Source organism: Thunnus albacares, chromosome 4 (assembly GCF_914725855.1).
Source record: "Thunnus albacares chromosome 4, fThuAlb1.1, whole genome shotgun sequence".
NCBI classification, from domain to species: domain Eukaryota; kingdom Metazoa; phylum Chordata; class Actinopteri; order Scombriformes; family Scombridae; genus Thunnus; species Thunnus albacares.
The window spans coordinates 8,470,809-8,495,238 of NC_058109.1; the positions used below are offsets into that span (position 1 = coordinate 8,470,809).

At 37.9% G+C, this 24,430-nt stretch overlaps 2 protein-coding genes and 1 long non-coding RNA gene across 4 annotated transcripts in view; 2 read left to right on the forward strand and 1 right to left on the reverse strand.

The window, feature by feature from the left end:
• Positions 1-24,430, forward strand: part of LOC122981255 — a 571,779-nt gene that overhangs the window by 257,689 nt on the left and 289,660 nt on the right. The window lies entirely within an intron of this gene.
• Positions 1-24,430, reverse strand: part of LOC122981249 (centromere protein P) — a 115,740-nt gene that overhangs the window by 41,064 nt on the left and 50,246 nt on the right. The gene's annotated exons all lie outside the window — the stretch shown is intronic.
• Positions 645-14,026, forward strand: aspn (asporin (LRR class 1)). Its single transcript, XM_044349905.1, has 8 exons — positions 645-1,016; positions 4,122-4,359; positions 5,637-5,749; positions 7,278-7,491; positions 7,841-7,951; positions 8,200-8,293; positions 9,014-9,152; positions 9,716-14,026. Exons 2-8 carry the CDS (start codon positions 4,137-4,139, stop codon positions 9,911-9,913), a joined length of 1,092 nt encoding a protein of 363 aa, XP_044205840.1. The 5' UTR covers positions 645-1,016; positions 4,122-4,136; the 3' UTR covers positions 9,914-14,026.

Below are 24,430 nucleotides of genomic sequence, written 5' to 3' on the forward strand. Positions count from 1 at the left end.
TTATCAGTTAATTTCTCTTTTATATTACTTAATTAATCATTTAGTCTATAAAATGTCCAAACATAGTGAACAAAAAGTTAATTAAGTTAGTTAGTTAGTTGAGTAAATTGCTTTCATGTGAACATAACTCGGGATGCTTATTCAAAGATTAGATCAACTACTACAGGAACATTTACATAACAAGGTGCATGTGAAAGAGGCTTATTTCACTTAGTATAAAACGAGACACTGGATTGATTTCTATCCTCACTCCCCCCAGAAAACATTTGTATTGTCTTTGTATTTTGACATTTCCATCCTTGGTATAGCATAATCAATTTTAGGGAAAATTGTTAAAGGGGCTCAATAATAACAGTACCAGTGCATCATTCTGCTCTGTTAACCAGTGAAGAACAGATCTACTACTACCTGATGGCATAAAACACTACATCTCAAAGCATCCTCCTCTGGCTTATCATTTTGCTGTTTATCTAAAAGTATTGTAGGTCAACGTGGTCGACAGTTTAGCTCTGTGCCAACAGCCCTCAGTGTAGGAAACATTCATGTCGATGTAAAATATACAATATCGCAGACAGCTGTGATGGGAGGGGAGGTGACAGACCCACCAGTATGTTCTATATAAAGACTTGAGCATTTAGGAGTCTGCAACTAACTATTCTGGCATCACTTCAAACCTCCTGATGAAAAGCACATGACTAAAGACCTAACAATGCCTTCTCAAATCTAGCCCCTGAGACGTGCAGATGGTGTGATCACAGAGAGAGTCAAGAGCTCTTTACTGAAACTGAACCTCTCACCCTAACAGCAGAGGTTTTCCGACAGAGGGGGTGTTCTGGGGGGCGTTTTTTTTTTTTTTTTTTTTTTTTTTCTGGAGAGACAGGGTGATGCTGTTCTCTGTTCACTGGGAATGTATTGACTGAGGATCCAACTCTCAGCCTTCCAGCTGGACCCTGCTGCTGCTGCTCAGCTCACTGTGTGGGGTTTAAACCAGGACACAAGCACACCTGACGGCTGAGGTAGGACACACCCTGAATTTATTAACAGAAAGACTTCCTTATCTTTTTAAGTTTATAACTGGTCAATCTGGCATGTTTTATTTCCAGTGAATACAGCATCTCTGGGGTGTTTAGATCAGTTTACAACACTCCTGCTGAATGCCTGAGAGGTGGTGGAAGTGTTTCAGTGAAGCCACAGGATTAGTCTGAAAATCTCCATTTTCATTGCAGGAAAAACAAATGTATGTTATGATTTGCATGCAGATTTTAGACAAAATCAATTTACAGGGCTGTTAATGAGTTTGTGGCTTGTGTTTTAAATGAACTAAATGATGGGTGAAATCTGAAGAGTAGATGGTTTTAATTGAATGCTGTTGTCATTTATATGTTACTTTCCAGCAGTCTTGGTTACAGTTTCCATGAAGTACAATCATTACTGTAAATACAAACACATTTCCATTACTACAAGTACAAAGTAGACAGATCTTACACTGGTATGAGTGCTGATCGATCAACAAAAAACGATCTAGCAATAACTTTGATAATCAATTAATCGCTCATTATCAAAATCAAAATCACAATTAATCAAAGTTAATTAATTGTTAAAAGCAGTAATTATCGACATGCCAAATATTTGCTGGTTCCAGATTCTCCAATGGGAGGATTTTCAGCTTTTCTCTTTTTTATCATTGTAAATTGAATATCTTTGGATTTTGGACTGTTGGTTGGACAGAACAAGACATCTGAAGATGTCATCTTCAGCTCTGGTTAACTGAGATAGAAATATTTCATTATTTTCTGACATTTTATAGACTAAACAGTTTACCTAATAATACTAAAAATAATTGACATTTTTTGAGTGCTGATGAAGGAAGCAAGGCTGGTGTCATCCATCTGGTTTGGATGTTTTGTGAAATCAAACATCTGCAGAACTGTGAACAATTCTGACTGGGAACAAAAACCTGCACCAATCTTACTGGAGGGTAGTTAAAGCTATTGTATCTATGTTCAAAGCTTGTCTGATTAAGCAACAGGAAAAAACAAAATTTCAAAACACACATCAAGAAAACAGCCTCTTTTGTGCTAAATGCACACATGTGGAATAAAAGACAGTCTGGGTAAGAGAGCAAGGGTCTATGCTGAGTGGTATTTGCTGCCGCAGCAGGATGCTCGACCACCACCACATATTTGTGGGTGGACTGAACGCCCAACTGAAGGGCTCAAAATCCATCCAGATTACCAGAAGCACACAACCAGACAATCTCAGCCTCGCTGGCTGTGTGAATGTGTAACTGAGAAAGATATATAAATCATTTTGTGAATCACCACAGATGGTGGATAGGTAAGGGCTGGAGAAACATTTGTGTTGGCTGCCAGAGCTCATTTCCAATCGAGGTTTTCACAAATTCATGGAAACATTGATAGAAAAAAAGAGCAGCTCTTACAAAGAGCAGCACTTACTGAAACTGATCACCACAGGAACTCTGTATGGCCTTTCACCATGGACTGTTTTAGCAATGCATTCCTAAATCTAGCTAATTTAGGGCTGCAAAATTGAAACCGAACTGGAGCACTGAAAACTTTTAAGGGTGGGTCTGAGGTGAGATTAGCACTGGTAAGCATAGCAGCTACTATTAATTTATATAGATCAGACATTTTAGAGTGGTGGTTGCTATTTAGTCTACTATAGCTGTCTAGTAACATCATCAACAGGAGTAAACACCACTGTCATAATGCTAGTATCATGTTACCACGGTAACTACTGTGTAAAATCCATCCCTATAGAACACAGTGATGCAGGACCGTTGGGATATAATAAATAATAGTAACTTGCTAATATATGATCCTTTTAGATTGATGAGTAAAACATGGAATACTACCTGATTCAGAAAGATTTTAAATCACATTTCACAAAAATAACACATTATACCTCAAATTACAGAACCTGATGCTAATAATAGCCCTTTTCAGACATGGGATACATAACATCGCTGGCTTCATCTATCTGTTCAAGTAATGGCTTTTTGTCCTACAAACATAAGTGTCTTTTACATTAGTGTTCATTATGGCTTTATTCAGACATAACAGGACACTTATGAAAAGTCTTCAGATTTGTGCTGTGTTGAAAGTGAAATGGAAATGTTTCTAGGTCCGACCTAGTAAGATTGTTGTGACTTTTATGTTGTTTTTATGTTTAATTGCCATCATATTAACGTAGATGGTGCATGCCTGAAAGGAGCTAAAGTCAGACTAAATGACCAAATAGCATTGGTTGGGTTAGCATAATTGGATATTTCCCACTCACCGTGAACTTTATCTGAAACACACATTTCTCTCTGTGTATATATACAAATCAGTTACGTGACTGTTAAGTGTAATATATTGTTTATCCTAGTAAAACTGTTATTTTTGGCAGTTATGTTACAGTATGTGATATGGTGACTTCCTGTTTATATGGTTGATTGCTTTTGATTGGACAGTGCCACCATTTTTTCTAGCAAAAGTCAGAAAAAAACTTTTCTGTGTAGCAAAACTACATTTTGCCGTCTTTCCAATCTCCTTAATTCTCTTGCGTTTCCTTTGGTTTATCTTGTGACCCCATTAAGTGGTCCCACCCCCAGGTTGGGCTCCACTGCTCTAAAACATCCAACGGCAGATGTTGATGTGAAGCTGCATTTAAATGGCATTTAAATGGCATTGTGAGTTTGTGTTTTAGACATGGCTTCCCGTGAGATACTCCTCCTTGTTCTCTTTTCAAACACTGTGTACGAGTAAGTAGTAGTTTATGTATTTAAAAGCCAGAAAGATGAGGAGATTACATGTCAATGGTGACCACAGGCTTCCAACAAATGCCTTTGTGGCTAGTAAAATTGTAACTATCACAAAATCTTCAATTGTGACAATCATTACAGTGGGTCATTCATGTGGACAATGTGAACTGAGGTAAACTGCAGGGTTCTGCACTTCTGTTCTGTTATGTTGATGTTGGAATAAAATTAAAGAATACTGACAAATATTTCCTCAGTGCCATGGCATCAGTATAGTCCTGTCTTGAGGTTTTAGAGCTAATCTAACCTTCTTAACCTTTTCCTACACCTCTCCCCTGTTTGGTGTTTCGCTCACCAGTCCTCTAGCAAAATCATGAGGGTCTTCCTCCTGCTTTGCCTGCTGGCGCTAGGCAACGCCAAACCCTACCAGCCAATCAACATCATGGACTTCGTGAAAAACTATGACATAATGATGGCTGATTCAGGTGATGACGACGATGACGACGACGACGATGATGATGACGATTATGATGATGATGAGAACTGTCCAGCTAATTGCCATTGCTCACCCAGAGTGGTGCAGTGCTCCGACCAGGGTGAGAACACACTTATTGTGAACACATCTGAATCCACATTACTGTAGACACACAATGTGTTGTAAACTTTAAATGTGGGACATCCTACGCTAATGAAGCTACGTTAATGAGTATTGATTCTTTTATCAAATTATGTGAAGATCTAAGATTAGCTGTATAAGTCTGGTGTTAGCCTATATTTTCTTATTGTCAAAAAAAATCACATTGAAAGACAAAAACAAACAATGTGTTACTCTGTCTCTCAATACTTTCGGACTTCCCTAACCTGTCTGTGGCACTCAGCTCTAATACCATTGGTTCCCACTAAAGATGTAAATCTTAAAAAATGGGTCATAAATATATAGTTGAATTTTTTTAAAGGCTCAGTAATTTCCTAAAAGGACCACAGGACGGTGTGTGTGGCACTGAGTCAAAGTAAACTACAGTGTGTGTGTGTTTACAGCAATGAAGAAACATCTCCTCCAGTACGACAGTGTGGCTCACTTATGTGGTTTCAATGTTTTTTGGAGAATAATGGTTGCCAAACTGTACAGTCACATACTGCCCTGATTTTAGGGTGTGTAAAAATCTTCAAGAATGTCAGAAAATATCAGAGGACAGGGATCCCAGGGTCGCAGAATCCTAGTTGACTGCTTTGTAGAATTATATGCTGCGTTTGTCGACGCACTACCTCACACAAGCTATTTGCATGTGTTTGGTGTGAAAAAGATGTAAAGGGAAAAACATACAGCCATATCATCATATCAGATTAAATCCTACTGTAGGATTAAAGAATAATGAGGAAATATTGACCCTATTTTGTCCTATTACCCAGAAAAAAGCAGCAATTTTATCACAGTATTTTCTCTGCAAAGTGACACAACGATACGTGACACAGCTGGCGTTTGTTGCACTTGGAGTGCACTGACTCACTGACTGTCCTTAATGTCAGTAAACAATTTTATTGCAACATTACTACCTAAGGCCATGTAAACAACTTGGGGGTGACAGTCACTGCCACAGCTGTGGACTTTTAACCAGACTTTAAACTATGGTGCACAACCAACAGAGGCTCATGGCCTCATTTCTGACTCGTCATGTATGATTATGTATGTTCTCCTAAATCAGAGAACCACTCATACATCGTTATTTGAGACCTGAGGTAGCAGAGTTTGAGTCAAAAGGACCAGAATGCAAATCTCTGTAGTTTTTACATAACACACAGGTGTGTTATGTAAAAACAATCACTTTTGGTCCGACGCTTGTCTTTAATCAGGGATTTGTGATTCTGCCAACAGGTCTGATCTCTGTTCCTGAGAAGATTCCTGAAGACACTGTGATAATCGACCTCCAAAACAATGATATCACTGAGATCAAGGAGGACGACTTTAAAGGCCTCCACAAGCTTCATGTAAGAGAAACCATCAGAACTGTTTTACCCTGCACATATTGAAGTACTGAACACCGCAACTTCTTCGTGCTAAGATTAAACATATCTCAAGCAAGTCTCAAGTTAAAGAAGTAAAGAATGACATCAGTCCATCTGATGAAAACAGCCTCAATGGGCAAATAAGTTCCAGTCACATCTCCCCCACTCACCTGAACCAGATATGTGCTGCAAAAAAATTTGTGAAATCTCAAGTTTAAGTAATGTTGATGGTACTGTAGCAGTCAGCATGTACTTATAACGTACTCTAATAGTCATATATCACAAGAAATGGCTGGTTGAAGCTGTGACCTGAGAGATTGGTGTCTATAAGCTTAAATACTATGGATACATGGTGAGATACAGTTAGATATTATTAAGACTAACAGTCAACAATCACACTGACGTCTCTGTGAAGCTATACTTGGTCACAGCAGTGCTTTGAGCTAAATACTAATGTCACCTTGCTCACAATGACAATGCTAACATGCTAATGTTTAGCAAGTTATGTTTACAGATCATCCTCACTATCTTATTTTAACATAGTGGAATGCTAACATTTGCTAATAAGAACTAAACACAAAGTATAGCTGAGGTTCATGAGAATGTCAGTGGATACTGTTAGTATTTGGTCTTAATATTTACAATTACATTCGTTAATTTGGCCAAATCAACATACAAATAAAGTACAATCTAAGCCACCATAGATGGAGAAACCTTCGAGTATAAGTGCATCAATGCTCAGTTTCAAATTCCACCTGACACAAATACCACAAGGTAGTTGGTGCATGAAGTAATACACAAGTGTGCACTCAAGATAAAAGTGAATGACAAAACCATCTTGCAGCTATTAAGGTTACAAGATAAAGAAAAACTTCACTAATATCAGTCCAAATGCAGCCTGCAGCTCTATAAGATGACAGTCCCTCTGTATACTGAGAAGTAGAGGCACTTAGTGTCTGTCTGTTGTTTTCCCAGCTGGGAATAAACTACATCAAGGTCTAAATCTCTGCATTGTACTGTACTGTATCTCAGCAAACACAGCTTTGTGTTACTACAGTGGTTTGTCATCAAGTGTTAAATGGTGCAGCTAATCTAAACCTAAGTAGGGTTAAGTTTCGTTTAGGTGTTATTGATTTTGATTCTGCTCATCGATTCCAGTTTAATCAACTCTTAGTTTTGATTGTAGTCTCATTATTCCTGTACAAAAAAACAGCAAATTATTTTCAAGCCATAAAAAACAGTTCATATCAAACAGATTTTGATTTCCATAAACATTTGTCATTAATGACATATTATTTTGTAAATGTGAATGTTCATTCTTGATCTTAGAAACAACAGTTCTATTCAATAGTTACTTGAGTTAGACGTCCTAAAATCAGCAAAATCTGGGGCATAGTGACAACGACTGGTACATGAAAACTGCTCCATTCTTATACCTGCAACAGCAAATGCAGCAAAACTTCAGTTTGAATCTACTAAGATTTACTCTGATTCTTTTCTCCCACAACAGGGCCTGTTTCTGATCAACAACAAGATCTCTAAGATCCACCCCAAGGCCTTCAGGAACATGGATCATCTCAGACTGCTGTACCTGTCCTACAACCTGCTGACCGAGATCCCTGCAAACCTGCCTCCCAATGTCATTGAGCTCCGCTTCCATGAAAACAAGATCAACAGAATCCAGAAGGATGCGTTTAGAGGCCTGAGGAAGCTCCATGTGCTGGGTAAGATCTGGTTTCAGCTTCTGGTCCTGCTGTCCACATCTACATCTGATTTACGAGTATATCCGGGACTTAATTGTTTATACTTGAATTCAGTCTAATTAATCATCATCATCATGTGCTGGTATCAAATCACTTATGGGTAACTGAGATGACTTTTGTAAAAGTCTTTTTCATGATGTTTTCCAAAGGAACTGTTTTTATAGAAGAATAATTTGGAAATAGACGACCAGATTTCAAAGAGCAAGTGATAAAAGTGTCATCACAATAGATCTTCAGTAATTTCCTGTTCTCTAGAGAATATAATGGGTCATCAATAATCAAACCAGATGTTTTGTGTTTGTCCAAACAGAGCTGAGTGCCAACCCTCTGGCTAACAGTGGGATTGAGCTGGGGGCTTTTAACGGCTTGTCGACGCTGTATGTTGGTATAGCAGAGGCCAAACTAACTGCTGTGCCCAAAGGTACAATATCACTCATCTCATGTTGTGTTGATTTAAAAAAATAAACATTTCTTTCTTCTCAAGTCACCTACCTACAGTCTCACTTACATTGGGCCTCAACTGTACAACTAAATGGAGACATTAACAGTGCCAATGTCTGTTAATATGATGCTTTGATTAAACAAGTTTGTTTCCAAATCATTATTAAAAGCACGTCATGAACTAAAGTTTGATTTACCCTTTACATTGGTTATGTTTGGTGTGTTTAGACCTCCCGCCCTCCATCACAGAGCTGAGCCTGGACTACAACAAGATCTCTAAAGTGGAAGTAGAAGACTTCATCAGATATAAAAACCTGCAGAGGTGAAAACCAGACACATTTCATCTTAGAAAATGACATTTTCCAAAGACAGTTAGCCAAAATGTTGTGCAGGCTGTTGTTCAAAACTCCAATTTGAGTGTTTTACTTATATTGAAGTTTTGCTGTCAATCAAGTTCTGTAAAAAAGGTTCAGTTAAAAAATTATAATAATTTACACTTTGGTGATTAATTTCATTAATCCTAATACATTTAATTTATAGAGGGCTTTTCAGGCTTTTCATAAAAAACAACACACTAAAAGCATGTGAGCACATTCTGACATTTCATGAAAAACATCCACTATTAACATCCAATAGTTAAACTGACTCACCAGAATTTAATAAATAATCCATAATTAAATAAATACTACATCTATGTTAATGCAATTTGTTAACATAAAGATTATATATATACATATATATATATATATATATATATATATATATATATTATTATTATTATTTGTGTCATTTAAGCTGTTGGACAGTTTCAAACAAAAAGTCTACAATTGGGAGTTCCTTCCTTCCTTTTTTCTCTCACCATGCAATAGTGTGTAAGTTTGAATAGGAAATTTAAAGATAAGTACAGCATGTTTGTAAGTCTGATATGTAAATTTGTTCTTTATCACTTGTTCATTTCTGCAAAGTTGACTATTTTTAATCGATATTTAAGTTTTTATCATGAGTAGTGATACCTGTCCCATACCTTTTGCCATTTTTGCAGGTTAGGACTAGGTTTTAACCAGATCAAGTTTGTAGAAAATGGCAGTCTTGCCAGCATCCCAAACGTCCGTGACATCCACCTGGACAACAACCGTCTGAGAAAGGTCCCACCAGGCCTCAGCTCCCTGCGCTACCTCCAGGTGAGATACTACTGTAACAAATCTGACATTGTCAAGTATTTGATCAATAGACTAAAGTACGTATTACAAATTAAACCCTAATAAGATGTGCCAAAAAAACCTCCAGAGAGAGGCATCCTGATCACATGACCAAACCACCTAAAGTGGCTCCTCTCAATGATCCTCTAACTCCAAAGGAGTAGCTATTCTACTCCAAGCTCCCTTCTGATGTCTGAGCTCCTAAACCTGTCTCTAAGGCTGAGCCAACTAAGACACTCCTAAAAATGAAGGGGAACAGCAAAATTGTTAGCTGTTAGAATGCATTATTCCAACATGTCAGCCATCTCAAATGCATCAGTTTCCTTCAATTCGGCAATCTGGAGTTATAAAATGATGCCCAACTTTCCGACTTGTAATTCAGACTGTTCCAGTCTTGCTGTCCTGGTCTGAAGGTTATGATTTTGGATTTCCGAGGTAGCAGTAAAACAGAATTAGTGCAGAACTCCCAGTCATGGAGGCTTACTGACAAAGCAGAAACATAACTGATTAAAAACATTTTCAAAAATGTTTTTCTGTCTGTTCAGGTGATTTTCCTCCATGCCAACAAAATCAACAGTGTGGGAGTCAACGACTTCTGTCCTGTCTCGACCAATGTCAAGAAGAACCTGTACACAGGCATCAGTCTGTTTGCCAACCCTGTTAAATACTGGGAGATCCAACCGGCCACCTTTCGCTGTGTGACCGGAAGGAGGGGCGTTCAGCTCGGAAACTTCAGAAAGTAGGGAGCGGAAACGTTGCATTTTAGACAGCTCAGAAATGGAGAACTGCCAATATTCTTGTAACAGCATAAGGAAGGAGCTGGACATACTTGTGATAAATAAAAGACGATGAAACTGTATTCCTTAAGTGTTACTATAGCTGTTCAGAAAATCATAGAATTACATTGTTGTATATTAGAAACTGTAGTACATGTTGTTGAATGCTGGTACAATTTTCACAAGCAGGTTCTCGGTCAGGGGGAAGGAAACCCAAAACACTAGTGTGGATGTTGGTGCGGAAAATGAATATTAAATCATAAGCTAAGAAAATGTTTACTGTCAGCAGCAACTGCAGACAGTATACAGGGGTGGACACAGCAACATAAACAGGTGTACATGGTAATGAAATTCAACACAAGAGCCCTGCCTAGCTTTTCCCCCAACTTTTGCTGTATGAACTTACCCAGGAGCGCCTCCTTCTGGTCACTTTCAGCAAAACCACCCAATGACCTGACTTGAGTAGTATTACAAGGTACCACCTTTTTAACAATAAGATAATTTTTAGTTCTTTGCTTTCTAGTTTAAAAATAACATTAATGAGATACAGTTGAGTAGGAAAGTTAGGACGTCTTTGTAAAATTTTTAAACAATAATGAACAAAATAGACATTCCTTTCTTTAGTCATTTCCTTACATATTATATTGAGCATTTTTAAAGTTGGGACATTGCAACTAACATAGAAGAATCACTACAGGCCAGAGCTGTAACATAACTGGAGCCTGAAAAACACTTTAATTCAAACTAAAACATATTTTCCTTCCAGCAGAAGTGTTTACAGTCAATGAATGATGCTGGCATTATTTAGTGCAATAAGTCACTCTGAAGCCCCATGTCCGTCTTTATATGGATGTTTAATATTATCTCACTGCATGTCTGTATTGTCTTTATTAAGAGGCTGAAGGCTACATGTCAGACTGGATTATATATTGTCCTTCATGTAAAGGTGTACTCGGCAGGGCTGGGGAAGGATAGATTTTCTGTAACTATCTAAAAAAGTCACTCAAAAAGCCACTTCGTTTTAAAGAAATATAGCAACCAATTGAATTACAGTCCTGGTACTCCAGATGCCTGTTATGTCCAAGAGCATCGTTAATACAAACATGTTACTATTTCCCCCAATGTTCTCTCCGCTGAAATGGTGCTATATTTATTGAGTATGTCTTTAAATAAACCTGGAACACCTCCCCTGTTATGTCTTGACTTTTGTCGAATTGAGAGTAACATCTTATTTTGTTATTGAGCTAGGATTGTCATATCACCTTGTCCTCTGGGACAAACTTGTGATTTTAGGCTACATTAATACATTTGACTTGACTTAATAGATCAGACAAAGCTTGAATGAAAAAAAAATCAACTAGTGAGGTATTGGTTGTACAATATTAGCAGAACTATAATGTTGATTACCATGGATCAAAAATCATCAACTCTAATTTAGCACTATTATATGTGTATTTGCATTCTTAGAGGGGCTGCAACTAATTATTAATTGATATAAAATGCCATAAAATAGCGAAAAATGTCTATCAAGCCTTGTTTTGTCCAACAAACAATCCCATAGACCCCATAGATCAGTTTACAATCATTTAAAACAGAAAAAACAGCAAATCCTCAAATTGGAGAAGATGAAACCAACACGTGTCTGGCATTTCTGCTTGAAAAATTACTTAAACAATTAATAGAATGTGAAAATGATTGGCAATCATTTGATCAATAACCACTTTGAACTTCTTGTAGGAGATGCAGCTGTGATATTGTCCTTAGGGTGACCTTGTTTAGTTAAGCTCTGGCAGTGTCTTTCCTTTGTAAGTAAAATTATTAGGTGATCTGTTTAGATTAAGACAAAAGTGTGTTCTGCATTCCAGCAAAATGTTGTCACTGGGACCTCTTTTGGTTTCCCTGGTAGGAGGCTGATAAAGAGGAGTCGAGTTATGTCTTTAGTCACCAGCAGATGTCACTGCACACTAAAGGATTACATACTGTACAATTCTCTGGGTGCCAGTGGAGGTCTGGAGATCCAGTAGAGGAAGAAGACAACCATAGTGATTGATTCAAATTTAACAAGTCAACAGTGTTGAGAAACTGTGGCCTCTTGGACGACTGCTCCTCCATTCTACAGACAACAGGGGCCTGACAGATTTGGTATCTCTGGAAATTTTTGGATCTGCACTAGAATTTACAATAAATTATCCAGGCTTGAATAATGTCTGGCCAAACAAGCATAAAGATGTGTAAAGATTGAGCCACTGAGCTGTCTAGAAGGGTTGATGGTAGCCACGATTAAGGTATTACAGTCCTGGATTGTCATCACAAATTTGTTACATGAAGAATGTTTAAAATCTTCTTACTGACTTTTAAAGTGTAAAAGAAAAAATACACAAATATCCCCCCAAAAAACCAAACCAAGAAAAGAAGTTATAAATCTTGTGCCTTAGATTTCACATGGTTTGTAGTGACTTAAAAACAAAAGTTTGACATTTTGGGAAATACACTTCTTTGCTTTCTTGCTGAGAAGATCAACACTACTCTTATGTCTGAACAGTAATTACTGTATGAAGCTACAGCCAGCAGCCAGTTAGCTAGACAAAGCACAAAGACTGGAAATGGGGAAACAGCAAACCTGACTCCTGAGCCTGACTGTCCAAAGATAACAAAGTCTGCATATCTACATTGTTACTCTTTGGATTTTGTATGGATTAAGTAAGCAAGATATAATGCGTTAATTAGTGAGCTTTAGTATTTCTGGTAGGCGGAAAGAAAGCAAATAAGCATAGTTCCCAAAATGTCAAACTATTCCTGTAATGGAAGATAACTCTATCTGTTAAGTAAATTGTTTTTAACAAAACAATCGTAGTGACAAGCTTTTGCCAGAGCTTTCAATCATATCACACAGTCTTCATTAACGGATGGAGTTTGTTCAATTGTTGCTCATCATCATATTTTTTTGTTACTTTGCACCCACCTAATAATCATTACCCCATCTTAATAAATCACTAGGAAGATTGCCTACCAGTCGGTGAATCTGTATTTTCTATATTCTACCAGTAAAGAATTTTATGAGTCGCTGAGTGAGTGAAATGTCCATGCTCCCTGTAATGGCCATCCGGGACTGTGATATGAAGTATGACAGTCCTGGGCCACGGATAGGTTGAAAGTAGGGGTGCTATTAACTGATGATTGATTAATCATTGTTAAAAATTGAAAACCTATGATATGGAGTGGCATGAAAGTTTTCCTTAAGACAGTAAGGACGCAGTAAAAGTTGTTGCCTATCTCGATGATGTATTGGCAAATGTATCTACAGACCTGAAAAGGCAGCTGTCACTGGAATCTTCTCATTTAACCAGCTCACGTCTTTTTTAATTCTAATTCCTCCTTTCCCAATATTTCAAACTCATCCACCAGCAAAAAAGGTGCCATAAGGTGTCCATATGTAGACCAATATTTAGTAAACAGAGGGCGCACACGACTCAGCCCTTACCGCAAACTGGAGATCTGTTCAGATTCCTAAATAAAAAACAGTAAAACTTCAGTCTTGTCAGCAGATTGGAGCTGCACATTTTATTTTTCCACTTGATAATGAGTATTTGTCAGCTTCAGCAATTTTACTGATAAAAGTATGGTTTGGCTTTGAGGGTCCTGCATGTTTAGACTCATAAATGAAGTCCTCTACAAAAGCCTGTAAGTTGCACAAAATCGTCTTTAATCTTTATTGTTTTTTGCCATTAGTTGAATAAAGACAGATGGGGCAAAAGCAACATTTTATAGATGGACAGTATTATTCTGTTTTATATAATTTATATTCTGATTTAAATACCTAATTTGCTGTTTGTGCTATTAAAGTGGCCTCTGTTAATTGTTTAAACCTGCATTTACTGATTTTTTGGCCACTGGGGGGCAGCAGAACAAGCTATAACATTGACATATTATCACATTTCTACAGTTGCTTATTCATATGTCTAGGAACGTTAGCATTCATTTTGGGGTGGTGTTTGTGTGCAACTCATGAATTAAAGTCCAAAGTCTCCCTTTAGCTCTGGTTTGGTTCTCATCAATATTTAGCTATTTCGCTGCTAGATGTTCCACTTTCTTCAACAGCTAGCTCTAAAGTTATCTATCTGTAGTTTGGTGCTGGGCAGGTACTGTACAGTGGATTTATCAGAGCTTGTTTGCTAAAAATAGCTGCCTGCTGCTGCTGGAAACAAGGTTGATGAGAGAGTGAATCAAAACAGCAATGTTGTGGGCCGTAAGACCAAAACAATGAGCATAGATGCCAAAACACTCTGTATGAGCCGAGTGGAACTACAGAGTTGGTGATAATTCTCTGTGAGTTCATCACCATGAACAATGGATACATTACATTTAGTAATCGATCCATTGTTAATATGGAATGTTGATAAGAGCAGGTTCTAATAAAACTTATAAAAAGCATTTTTATCAGTTTTTAATGATTAATCTTTTATTATTCATTAACATGGTTAAATAAAAGGTCCCATAAAATGGCATCACTACTTCCTTAATGTGATGCAATTCTTGTTGTAGTAGGTTTGTTTGGAATAAGTTTGAAATGGATCTTGTGTAAACTAATGGGATGTCAGTTGCGGAAAGAAAGGCATTGTGATTTAACAATTTTCCAGTAAATTCAAGTGCCCATTATATTGGACCTTTATGGAGGTTGCTTCAAAATTATATCGTAGCTGAAGGGCTCATTTTGGGAAGTGCTGATTGTTGATGCTGGACACAAAAAGTTCTTCATTCTTGCCCCTCTGACAAAAACAATTCAAACGCTGAAAAACACACACAGGAATGATGAATGTGACGAAACCAATGTTAAAACGTGACAGCCTGTGTGTATTTTCTTTGCCCTCTCAGTCTCTCTGGGAGGCCCCTGTCAAACAGCAGTCAGCTTCCTGCAGACTCCCAGAAAACGAACACCTGCCTAGCTGCTTCCATCAGACCCAGGTCTACCTGAAACTGATATCTTCCAGTGCACAGAAAATTAGACCGAGCTGCAGTACAGTACCAGGAGGTAGTGCTGAGGAAACTTTGCTTCTCAACTGTTTTGTCTTTTTAAATGAAAGCTCAGTGTGCTGTGGGTGGGGTGGAGGGGAGCTGCCTCTTTCGCTCTTTCTCCAGGAAACATATGGAACAGATCTGCTGCTTGGCCAGACCTCGTTCTGCCACGTCTCACAGCACACACACACGCACATGCACGCACACACACACACACACACACACACACACACACACACACACACACACACACACACACACACAGACACACACACACAGAAAATGGTCCTTAACTTCAGGGCTTTTACCTCTCCTCACCCTCTGATTCTATTCCTCTGTCTTCTCTATCATCTACATTACTCTTGTCATCTCCTCTCCTGTCATCTACTTTGTCTTCCATCCACAACTTCTCTCTAACAGCTTTCCATCTTGCATAGACAAGTCTTTCAGCTAGACTGAAGTTAATCAGAAACTGATGAACGATACAAGGATGGTCTACATGTTAAAGTAGTAGTAGTTATATAACTGCCTCCTTCAAAGTGTGACCATAACAGGGTCATAACAGCTCAACAAGATCGGTCATATTCCAGGCATATTCCAGGGGCTTAATGAAACCAGCTGAGAAATGCAGCCTTCTTTTGTCAGAATTTGCATGACAGTTATTGTATCCTAATTGCAACAGTGAATCAGTATCCAACAATCCACTGAGTGTTAGTCACTTTGCAGTCATTCCTTATCAATTTATGGTCAGAAACTTGTCACACTCCCAAGTTATACAAGGTTTCGCACGGCGTTTTATAGTGGAGCGCCCCACTTGAAATAAAGAGCAGCTTCGTCAGAAGAAATTATAAAATGTGCGAGGAGGTCATGTGGCTCAGGTCCTATTTGCTTGGCAGCACCTGGAAGTTGCTTAATGTCCTCCAAATTATATTCTTCATATATTTTATCAATGTATCATAATTTTGTCATCCTGTTTTTCAATACTGTAATTTTGGTCTGGTATATTCTGTACACACAACATCTATTGCATATCCATCCATCCTTTGTTGCTACTCCTGTGGTTTCTTCCATTTTTTCCCCATGAAAGGGTTTTTGGGGTTTCGAGGGTCTAAGGATGGAGGGTGTTTTATGCTGCACAGAGTGCCCCCTGAGGCAATGTGTGAAATTGGGGTATATAAATAAAAATTAACTTGACTTAACAACACATTGCAAAGTCTGAAGAAAAACAAAAGCTTCTGTTTGCCACTTTCTGCATTTGCTTCCCTTGGCTACCGCAGTGTCGGCTAACTCGATGGTGAGTGGGTGGTAGCAGGCGTCCTCTTGCATTGGCAACTGTGCACTCAGCTCAGTGTTGATTTCAATTCACATACATATACAATACATAATTACAGACAGAAACTAAACCAAAATACTTCAGGGATATCATTAATATGCCATCACAGCCTCAACAAGTCCTTTATTATCAGCTCTTCTTTCTATCATCCCATCCTTGGATCTGCCTTCTGACCAGCTTGTTTTAGATAAGACCTGCCAAAGGCCTTCTTGATGATTGGTGACTATTTGGGAGAAATGACAACTTTTGACCATAATCTGATTCTGCTACATTTCTTTATCTAATTCTATGTAGGGATGGGAATTGTTAAGATTTCATTGATACCAATGCCATTATGGATTCTGCCTATCGGTCCGATTCTTTATCGATTCACTTACTGATTCCTGATCAATTTTCTGTGTGGAAAAAAAGTAGGCCTACACAGCGTTAACGCATCTGTTTTATCTCCTCTGGTTATCAATGACCTTGCATGCTGATGAATATATGAAACATAACTGGTAGATAACATTAATTTGAAAGCATCATATAGTCTGCTGTCTGTATGAGAATAACAAAATGAGTGGGAGGAGGAGTGCTCCGCTGTGTTATTTACGTCATGTCTCCAGCAGTGGAGAAAAGCCTCTCTGCTGCATCATTAGCTCCAGTGAAAGCCATTGATATCTAATGTGCTGAGCAGGCACAGGGTTTTTGGGATGAACCAAACTGAGCACCAAGTTATTTTCTTCTTATTTTCCATTTTCTTTTCTTTTTCTCACCTCAGAGTTGGGGTAAGTTGTTTAATGCTGCAGTGTGTGTTGGTCAGCCAGTGTTGTTTGTTACTGCTGATCGCTGCTCTGCTCTCCTAATGTTAGTCTCTGAGTGACGGTGTAGAAAGTTCACAAAGTTCACAGTATAATTCACGTTCGTCTTGCAAAGCTAATTAATAATCATTAATCATTAAATGCCTGCAACCGCTGCCTTTTTTGAAGATGAATTACAAGATAGCTGAAGATAACTGAAGCATGTGTTCAATGTAGGCAGTCCAGAGGCTGTACTGCCTTCGCAGTTGAGTTGCACTTTTTTTGTTCTGTCAACATCACATGCCTGGGCATCGATAAGAGGAACTGATAAACTCAGAGGCATACAATTCCGATGGACTGGACAATTTGGAACCGGTTCTCAACTGGAACCGGTTCTCGGTTCCCATCCCTAATTCTGTGCTGTTGTGGTGATGCAATATTCTCACAAGGAAGAAAGTGTAAAGTATCATTCAGTCTCGTCTTTTTACCTCCTTTTTTTCGTTTACTCGGCTCCTCCTCACCAGATCACAAAAAGTTCTTTCGGGTGAAAAGCTACTAGACAAATCTTTTTTTTTTTTTGTTCTGGTAAAAACTGTAAATCCGTGATGTGTCCTGGATTTATTGCACCTTCTTGGGAACGTGTCTACTTTAAAGGCTGTTTAACTGCCTGGGGAGATAAATCAGCCATCCCTCACTGCGGTTCAAATATTTGAAATCCAGATACTACAAATTCAAATCACTTTTCCAAGCTCCTATCCTCTCCACATCTGTCCTCCTCTCATTCAGCCTCCCATAACTACAGAATAACCGTCAACTTTTTTCTCATCAAGGACCCCTTCATATATAAGCCATACGGGGCACACCATATCTGACTGTAATTACATCACAGCCTCAGGTGATCTAACTGTAGATGGTGTGTAAGCCCCAGTAGCTCAGATGGACTGCACAGAGGATCAACTTTGTAATTTTATAGCTTTTATAATTCCACTGCCTCATTTTAAACTAGTCTAAAAATAACAGTATTAAATTTACTACTGCTACTATAGTTTAGTCTTCTTTATATCATCAGACATGTTGTTTCTAAGTTCATAATCCAATATGACATGTCATAATTATTTTACTTTTCACTGACAACATCAAAATTGGATGCATTTTTGAGGTAGTTGGAGCAAAATTAGAATGACTCAAGTTTGATGATGATTGGGTGTTTGATTCCCAGTGTGTCAGAAATGCTTCCACTCAAAGAAACGCTGGAAGAAACGTTGGGATTTCATGGTTTAACTATTATTTTTGACATGTTTGTCTTCAGAGGATGCAGTGAATGACCTTGATTATGCTGTGATCCTGGAAGAAGTTGGTTACAGGTCCAAAAAGAGGCAGAGGAGGCACAGAGGGAGCTCAAGTTTCCAGAGCATGAACTGAGGACTGAGTGGGTAATGGTAGAGTCATTAAGGAGGAGAGGGCCAATGCTTTCAGTCACTCCTCTGATTGGAGAGCCCAAAACCTCATCAATCACTTCACAACTCACTGATGAATTCAAGGCTACTGAAATATCACTCTACCTTCAAATTCTCATTAACTTTCCAGTAAGAAGTATGTCAGCGTTTCTTTTTCAAAGCTGATTATCCATCTTTCAAAAGACTTACATGCAAACCAAATAAGAATCTTTAAGATCAAAATGATGCATTACCTAAATAAAAGAAACAAGATCAACATATGCGATAAATGTTTGCTACGAAGTACACATAACTGCTATGATGTACGCATGACATCCACTTAAACACAGACAGTGGCGAGGTCAACCACAACGTATTACTAAAAAGACTGAAAAAATGGGTGTGACTACAGGATAGAGACTACTTTGTGTCGATCGTTAATTAAACATCTGAGTAGGGCTGTGACGATAAAAGCATTACCGCGGTCATGTGATGCCTACCACGGAGTTGAGCTCATTACAGTGGAGACATAGGAGGCTACGTGATGCGTTGACTCTGTGTTGCCTTGGGTTGCTCTGAGCGAGCCGGCATCCAAGCTAGTCCGCACCATTGACAATAAACCAGATTGGTGATAAACCGTCAAACCACAGGGAAACATTGCTTTTTCACCGTGGTAAGAAAAAACATATACCGTCACAGCCCCACATCTGAGCAGACAACAATGACATGAACTTGGAGTTCCCCAAGAGTCCACTCTTAGGCCTCTTCTTTTCAACATCTAGATGCTCCCACTGGCTCAGAATATGGAAAGCAACATAACTTATTACTCAAATTATGCGGACGACACACAGATTTATATGACATTATTACCAGGTAGCTATGTTCCAATACAAGCACTCAGTAGGTGGGTTGAACAAATCAATGACTGGGCGTGCCAAAGTTTTCTAGTTTTCACATGGACAAGTAGACTCCACTTCTATAATGGTGCATTTACAGGTCTCCCTAAAAAGTTAAACAGGTGCTGCTTGTATCCTCACAAGACCAAGAAAATAGATCACATCAGCCCAGTTCTCAGATCTTTGCACTGGCTTCCTGTATGTCAAAGAACTTATTTCAAAATACTACTATTGGTTTATAAAGCACTAAATGGTCTAAAGCCAAATGACATTTCTGATCTGCTGCTATGTTATGAACCATCCAGACCTCTCAGATCGTCTGGGACTGGTTTGCCTTCTGTCTCCAGAGTCAAAAATAAACTTGGAGAAGCAGCAGTTTTTATGGACGACTTATCTAAAACAAACTCCCAGGAAACTTGCAGTCTGCGCCAGCTCTTACTGTAGTTCTTTTAAAACAAGGCTGTAGACTTTTCTGTTTGCCGCTGCTTTCAATTAAATTAAATTCGGGACCATCTATTCATATCTTGTACGGCTTTAACTTGTTTTATTTCATTTTAGATTACATTTATCTTCTCTTTTATTTTATATGTGTCTTATTATATTCTCTTCATTTTCTTTTAATTCTTGTGTTTTATGTCTTATTAAATCACTTCAAATTGCTTTGTTAGTACTAATCCCTCACTGCACAGGAAAACTGTGTGTGCACAACTGCGGTGAGTACAGTAGGTCAAAGTTGAAGCAGGCAGTAGGTTTGTAAACTCGAATGTCTACAACAGACAGTTTGTGTAAGAATTTTACCGTTCACCTTTGATTTGTCTTCCACATAAGTTTGTCTAACTTTTTGGTTTGCTTCCATCCTGTCTGATTGTCTTGCTGGCTGTGTTTCTTGACCTGTCATTCTTCTTTTTAGTAATGTTACAGTATTCCCAGATCTCAGCTGTTACTGATAGAAATCATGGACAAAACTATGAAAATAAAGCCCACGTTGTCATAAACTAGATTTATCCTTTAACAGTATCAGTGAAGACTTGGCTCAATAAAAATAATTAATAATGGAATCAGAATTCCTTTCTATCACTAGCCATATCCATCATTCATCTATTCAAAAGTTTCGGCTGTAGGCCTATTATGTTGTTGCCGCTGCAGCTATCACATCTGTAGGGTGCCCATTAAAAACTAAGAGGCAGCATGTTCACATTAGACGTATAAAACTTTCTCTGAAAAAGTACATCCACACTAAGCTCATTTTCTCTCCGCTTTGGCCGACCCATCCACACTGAACACATGAATCTTAAAATGCCTCAGTGTTTTGGGGCACGCACAGGAAACATTTGTCTTTTGTTTACTTTTAAAACAGTAGACAAGAGACTTAGTTGATTATTCTTGCATTTAGTTTTCTCCATTAAACTTGAGCTGTCTGCTCAGTAACAAAAACAGAGAGAATACAATAAGAGAAGCGCGGAAAAAAAATCACAAAGGTCTTCACAAGGATGAAGAAAGTAGCTATTTTCCTGGTGTTTAGGCATTTAAGATTGAATGGAGATCTTTACTAAAACAACTGAAATACTGTGGAAGCACATCATCTTCACATGTAAACAGCATTGTCAAAATAATCCTGATTAGTGTGAATATAGTTATTTCAACTTTTGGGAGTCACTTTAGGGTTACATTTCTGAATGCACATGAGGAAAAAAATCATTGGATTATTTTGGGCTATGGCCAGGACAGTAAGACCCTTTTATGTTATTAGCCTTGTACATTTTGTGCAAAGTTAACAGTTACAAGACCAAGCATAAAAAGACAATAATTGCAAATCATCATTGGTATACTGAGGAAGCTTGTCCAATCAGAGCCCTTCTCAACCGGCACAACATTATGGTTTTGATTTTTTTTTGTGCATGGCAAATCCTGAACTGTTACTGCCAACAAACCCAAACAACTAATGAGTCATCCCAGACTGTTGCAAGTTGATGGTGTATGTTTCACTTTTTTCTGTGTATGTGTGTTTCTGGACAATGAATGTGTGTTGAGTGAGCGCTGACAGACTAAATGTCCAATTTTCTCCAACTTTTAGGGTTTTTCTTTTTTGCTGTGATTTTGGCATCCCGAAGTGTTTGATTCCTTTCTGAAAATGTTCGCATCCAGAGCAAAGCCAAGGCTAAATGAGGCCAGTGAAATTAAAATATTTAGAGGCAAGTACTGAAAGGCCTGTTTGTTCATGAGAGAGAATCCCAGCAGTGATGCTTTCTACAGGGAAAAGACTGACATGAAAAATGAGCAACAAGGACCACGAGCCAATTGCTGTCTGGCTCTGGAGTGTAAAATCCTGGCCTATGATGAATGTGTGTGAGTGAGAGAGAAATAGAGAGAGAGCTGCAAGTAGTTAACTTCATGCTAAATTCACCTTTGTCCAGTTGCAATGTCTCTATGACACTCATTGGAACTTAACTACGAGTAATCAAAACATTGTCAGAGTGACGTTTCAACTGGTGAATAATTCAGGTAAAAGTGGACAAACTGCAGACTATTGACAAAAATGAATACTCACAACAAACTGTTAAATAAAAAAAGAGAGAGTAATGTAACTAGCTAACAGAATAAAACACGTCCATTATTAAATACTACGACAATCATTCACTGATTGAGTTTGTGGTACTATTTCTCAACTAATTATCAAAATGTGTATTCATCTATGATTTGCAATGTGGTGGTTGTTGTTACACTTTCAAAAAGTCTGTGTATTTCTAGCAAGCGCACAAATGATTCTAGAGGTGTTTCATAGGAGTGTTAAAGTGTCTCTGAATCAACCAAATAGGTCATAAGTCAGTTTCTACCGGTTAATGTTCCATTCTTGATCATCCTGTCAGCTCGGGATGACCAGAGCCCTCCTGTCTCTTGCTTCTATCACAATAAAGTATTATAGAGTCTGAATTCAAGGTCTTCTAGTCTTCTCTGCTAGTGCAGCCTGGATTTGATTTAATGAGTTGATTTAGTTATATCTTAAATCAAGCTGCATGAATGTAAACACAAATGGTGCAAGATGCTGGTCCTTAGAACTAAATAAAGGATATATTTAATGACAAAATTGAACACAAAATGTGTGATATAAGTATACTGTTACATTAATAAATGCACAAGCAAAGACATGAGAGCAGAAATACAGACACAGTGAGACAGACTTCGCCAGAATCACAGACACTGTTATTTTAGCCAGTAGCGATCTTTAAGCCAGAACTTTTGAAGAGCAGTCCAATAAAAAGAGATTTTATCCAGATGGAGTCTACGGCTGAGGAGACAGCCGTGTTCTCCTCATCACAATTAGCACAGAGGGAAACATTCAAGACCACAATGTCCTATTAAACAGACATAATTACATTAACATGGGAACTTCCCAGAATTCCCCTGCCTCCTCAAACACATGAAAAACGCATTGGCTTTAACCACAAACAATAATATAGATGAACTGTAACTGTAGTAGGGAGGAGACGGAGTAGGCTACTATACCACTGGACGAGCATGATTCATCATCTGAAAAAAAGGACAATATACAGTTTTTACAGGCCAATACTGTACTGCACACCGGTTTTCCTCAAAACCTAAAAGTTAGAGTACAATTGAAATAGAGAGAAGAAGCTGGTCTTTCCAAATACTGATGAATTTATAGCAACTATTTTAATAATCGTTTACATAATCATCATTTACATAATTTTTCAAGCAAAAATGCCAAATATTCCCTAGTTACTGCTGCTTATCTTCTGTTTTCAGACTGTTAGTCAGACAAAAAAGCGTCTTACAACATCACCAGCAGAAATTCCGCTGAAATTAATTTAATTTAGTCAAAATATTTGCCGTTATAAATGCTGGAGTGATAAAGCCTCTATTCATTAAGGCATGAGCACTGAGTTTTAAAAATCAGCTCCTAGTTGCATAAATCTTTACAAATTATTTTTCTTGGTGTATCTGAATCATAGATAGAGCCCATTACAGAATCTGTATACCATTGTGATTGAAGGAAACGCATTGTGATGAACTGCAAAAATTTCTACAGACAAAGTAGTCAGTAATCTACAAAAGTCGAGTAATCAAAAAAAGTAAGTAATCAAAAAATCTGCTAATGGATTAGGCAAAAATGATTTCATAAGATTTCTTGAAACTTGCATAAAAATCAGGCCACTATGAAGCGCTATATGACCTTAAAACTAATAAAACTTATCATAAGTAATTAGGGCAACTATTATTATTATATATTAATAATAATTATTACTATTATTGACTAATCTGTCAGTTATTTTCTCGATTAATCTTTTGGTTTATAAAACATCAGAAAACAGGTGAAGTGTAACCTAACGTGCCAGATGGTTTGTTACACAGAACTATCTGAGAGGTCATCCATGGAAACAATTTGGGAAACTGCAGGCACTTTCAAAGAATACTTGGCAGATGATTGGATGAAGCATCTGTTTATCACTGTCTTACCTTGCGAGGCAGTTGGATTTGCGAGATCGCAAAGTCACATGAGAATCTTCATATAACTCTGATTGGTCCAAACCGCCGGTGATTCGGACACAAGCACATAACCTGAATCCTGACAAGATAGATTCTCACGTGATCTTGTGATGTTATAATATCGCAAATCCAGCTGCCTCGCAATGTAAGGTGAAATGTACATCACAGTATTTTAACACAGGGTTATGTCATCAAATGTCTTTTTTTGTCTGACAAACCCAAAACCTAAAATATACAATTTGCTATAATGTTAAACCAAGAAAAGATGCAAATTCTCACATTTGAGAACCTGAAACCATCAAATGTTGGTATTTGTTTTGCCTGGGGAAAAAAAGAAAAGAATTGATGCTGAAAAAAGTTGCTGATTAACTATTAACTAATTAATTATTCGACCGATTTTTGCAGCTCTATACGCAATGGAACTTAAGAAATTCAACAATGTGACATAGGATATAATTACCAGATTATTGAGTTATGAGTTTAACAACCACACAATCCACTTCCAGACTTGTTTCTTGTCA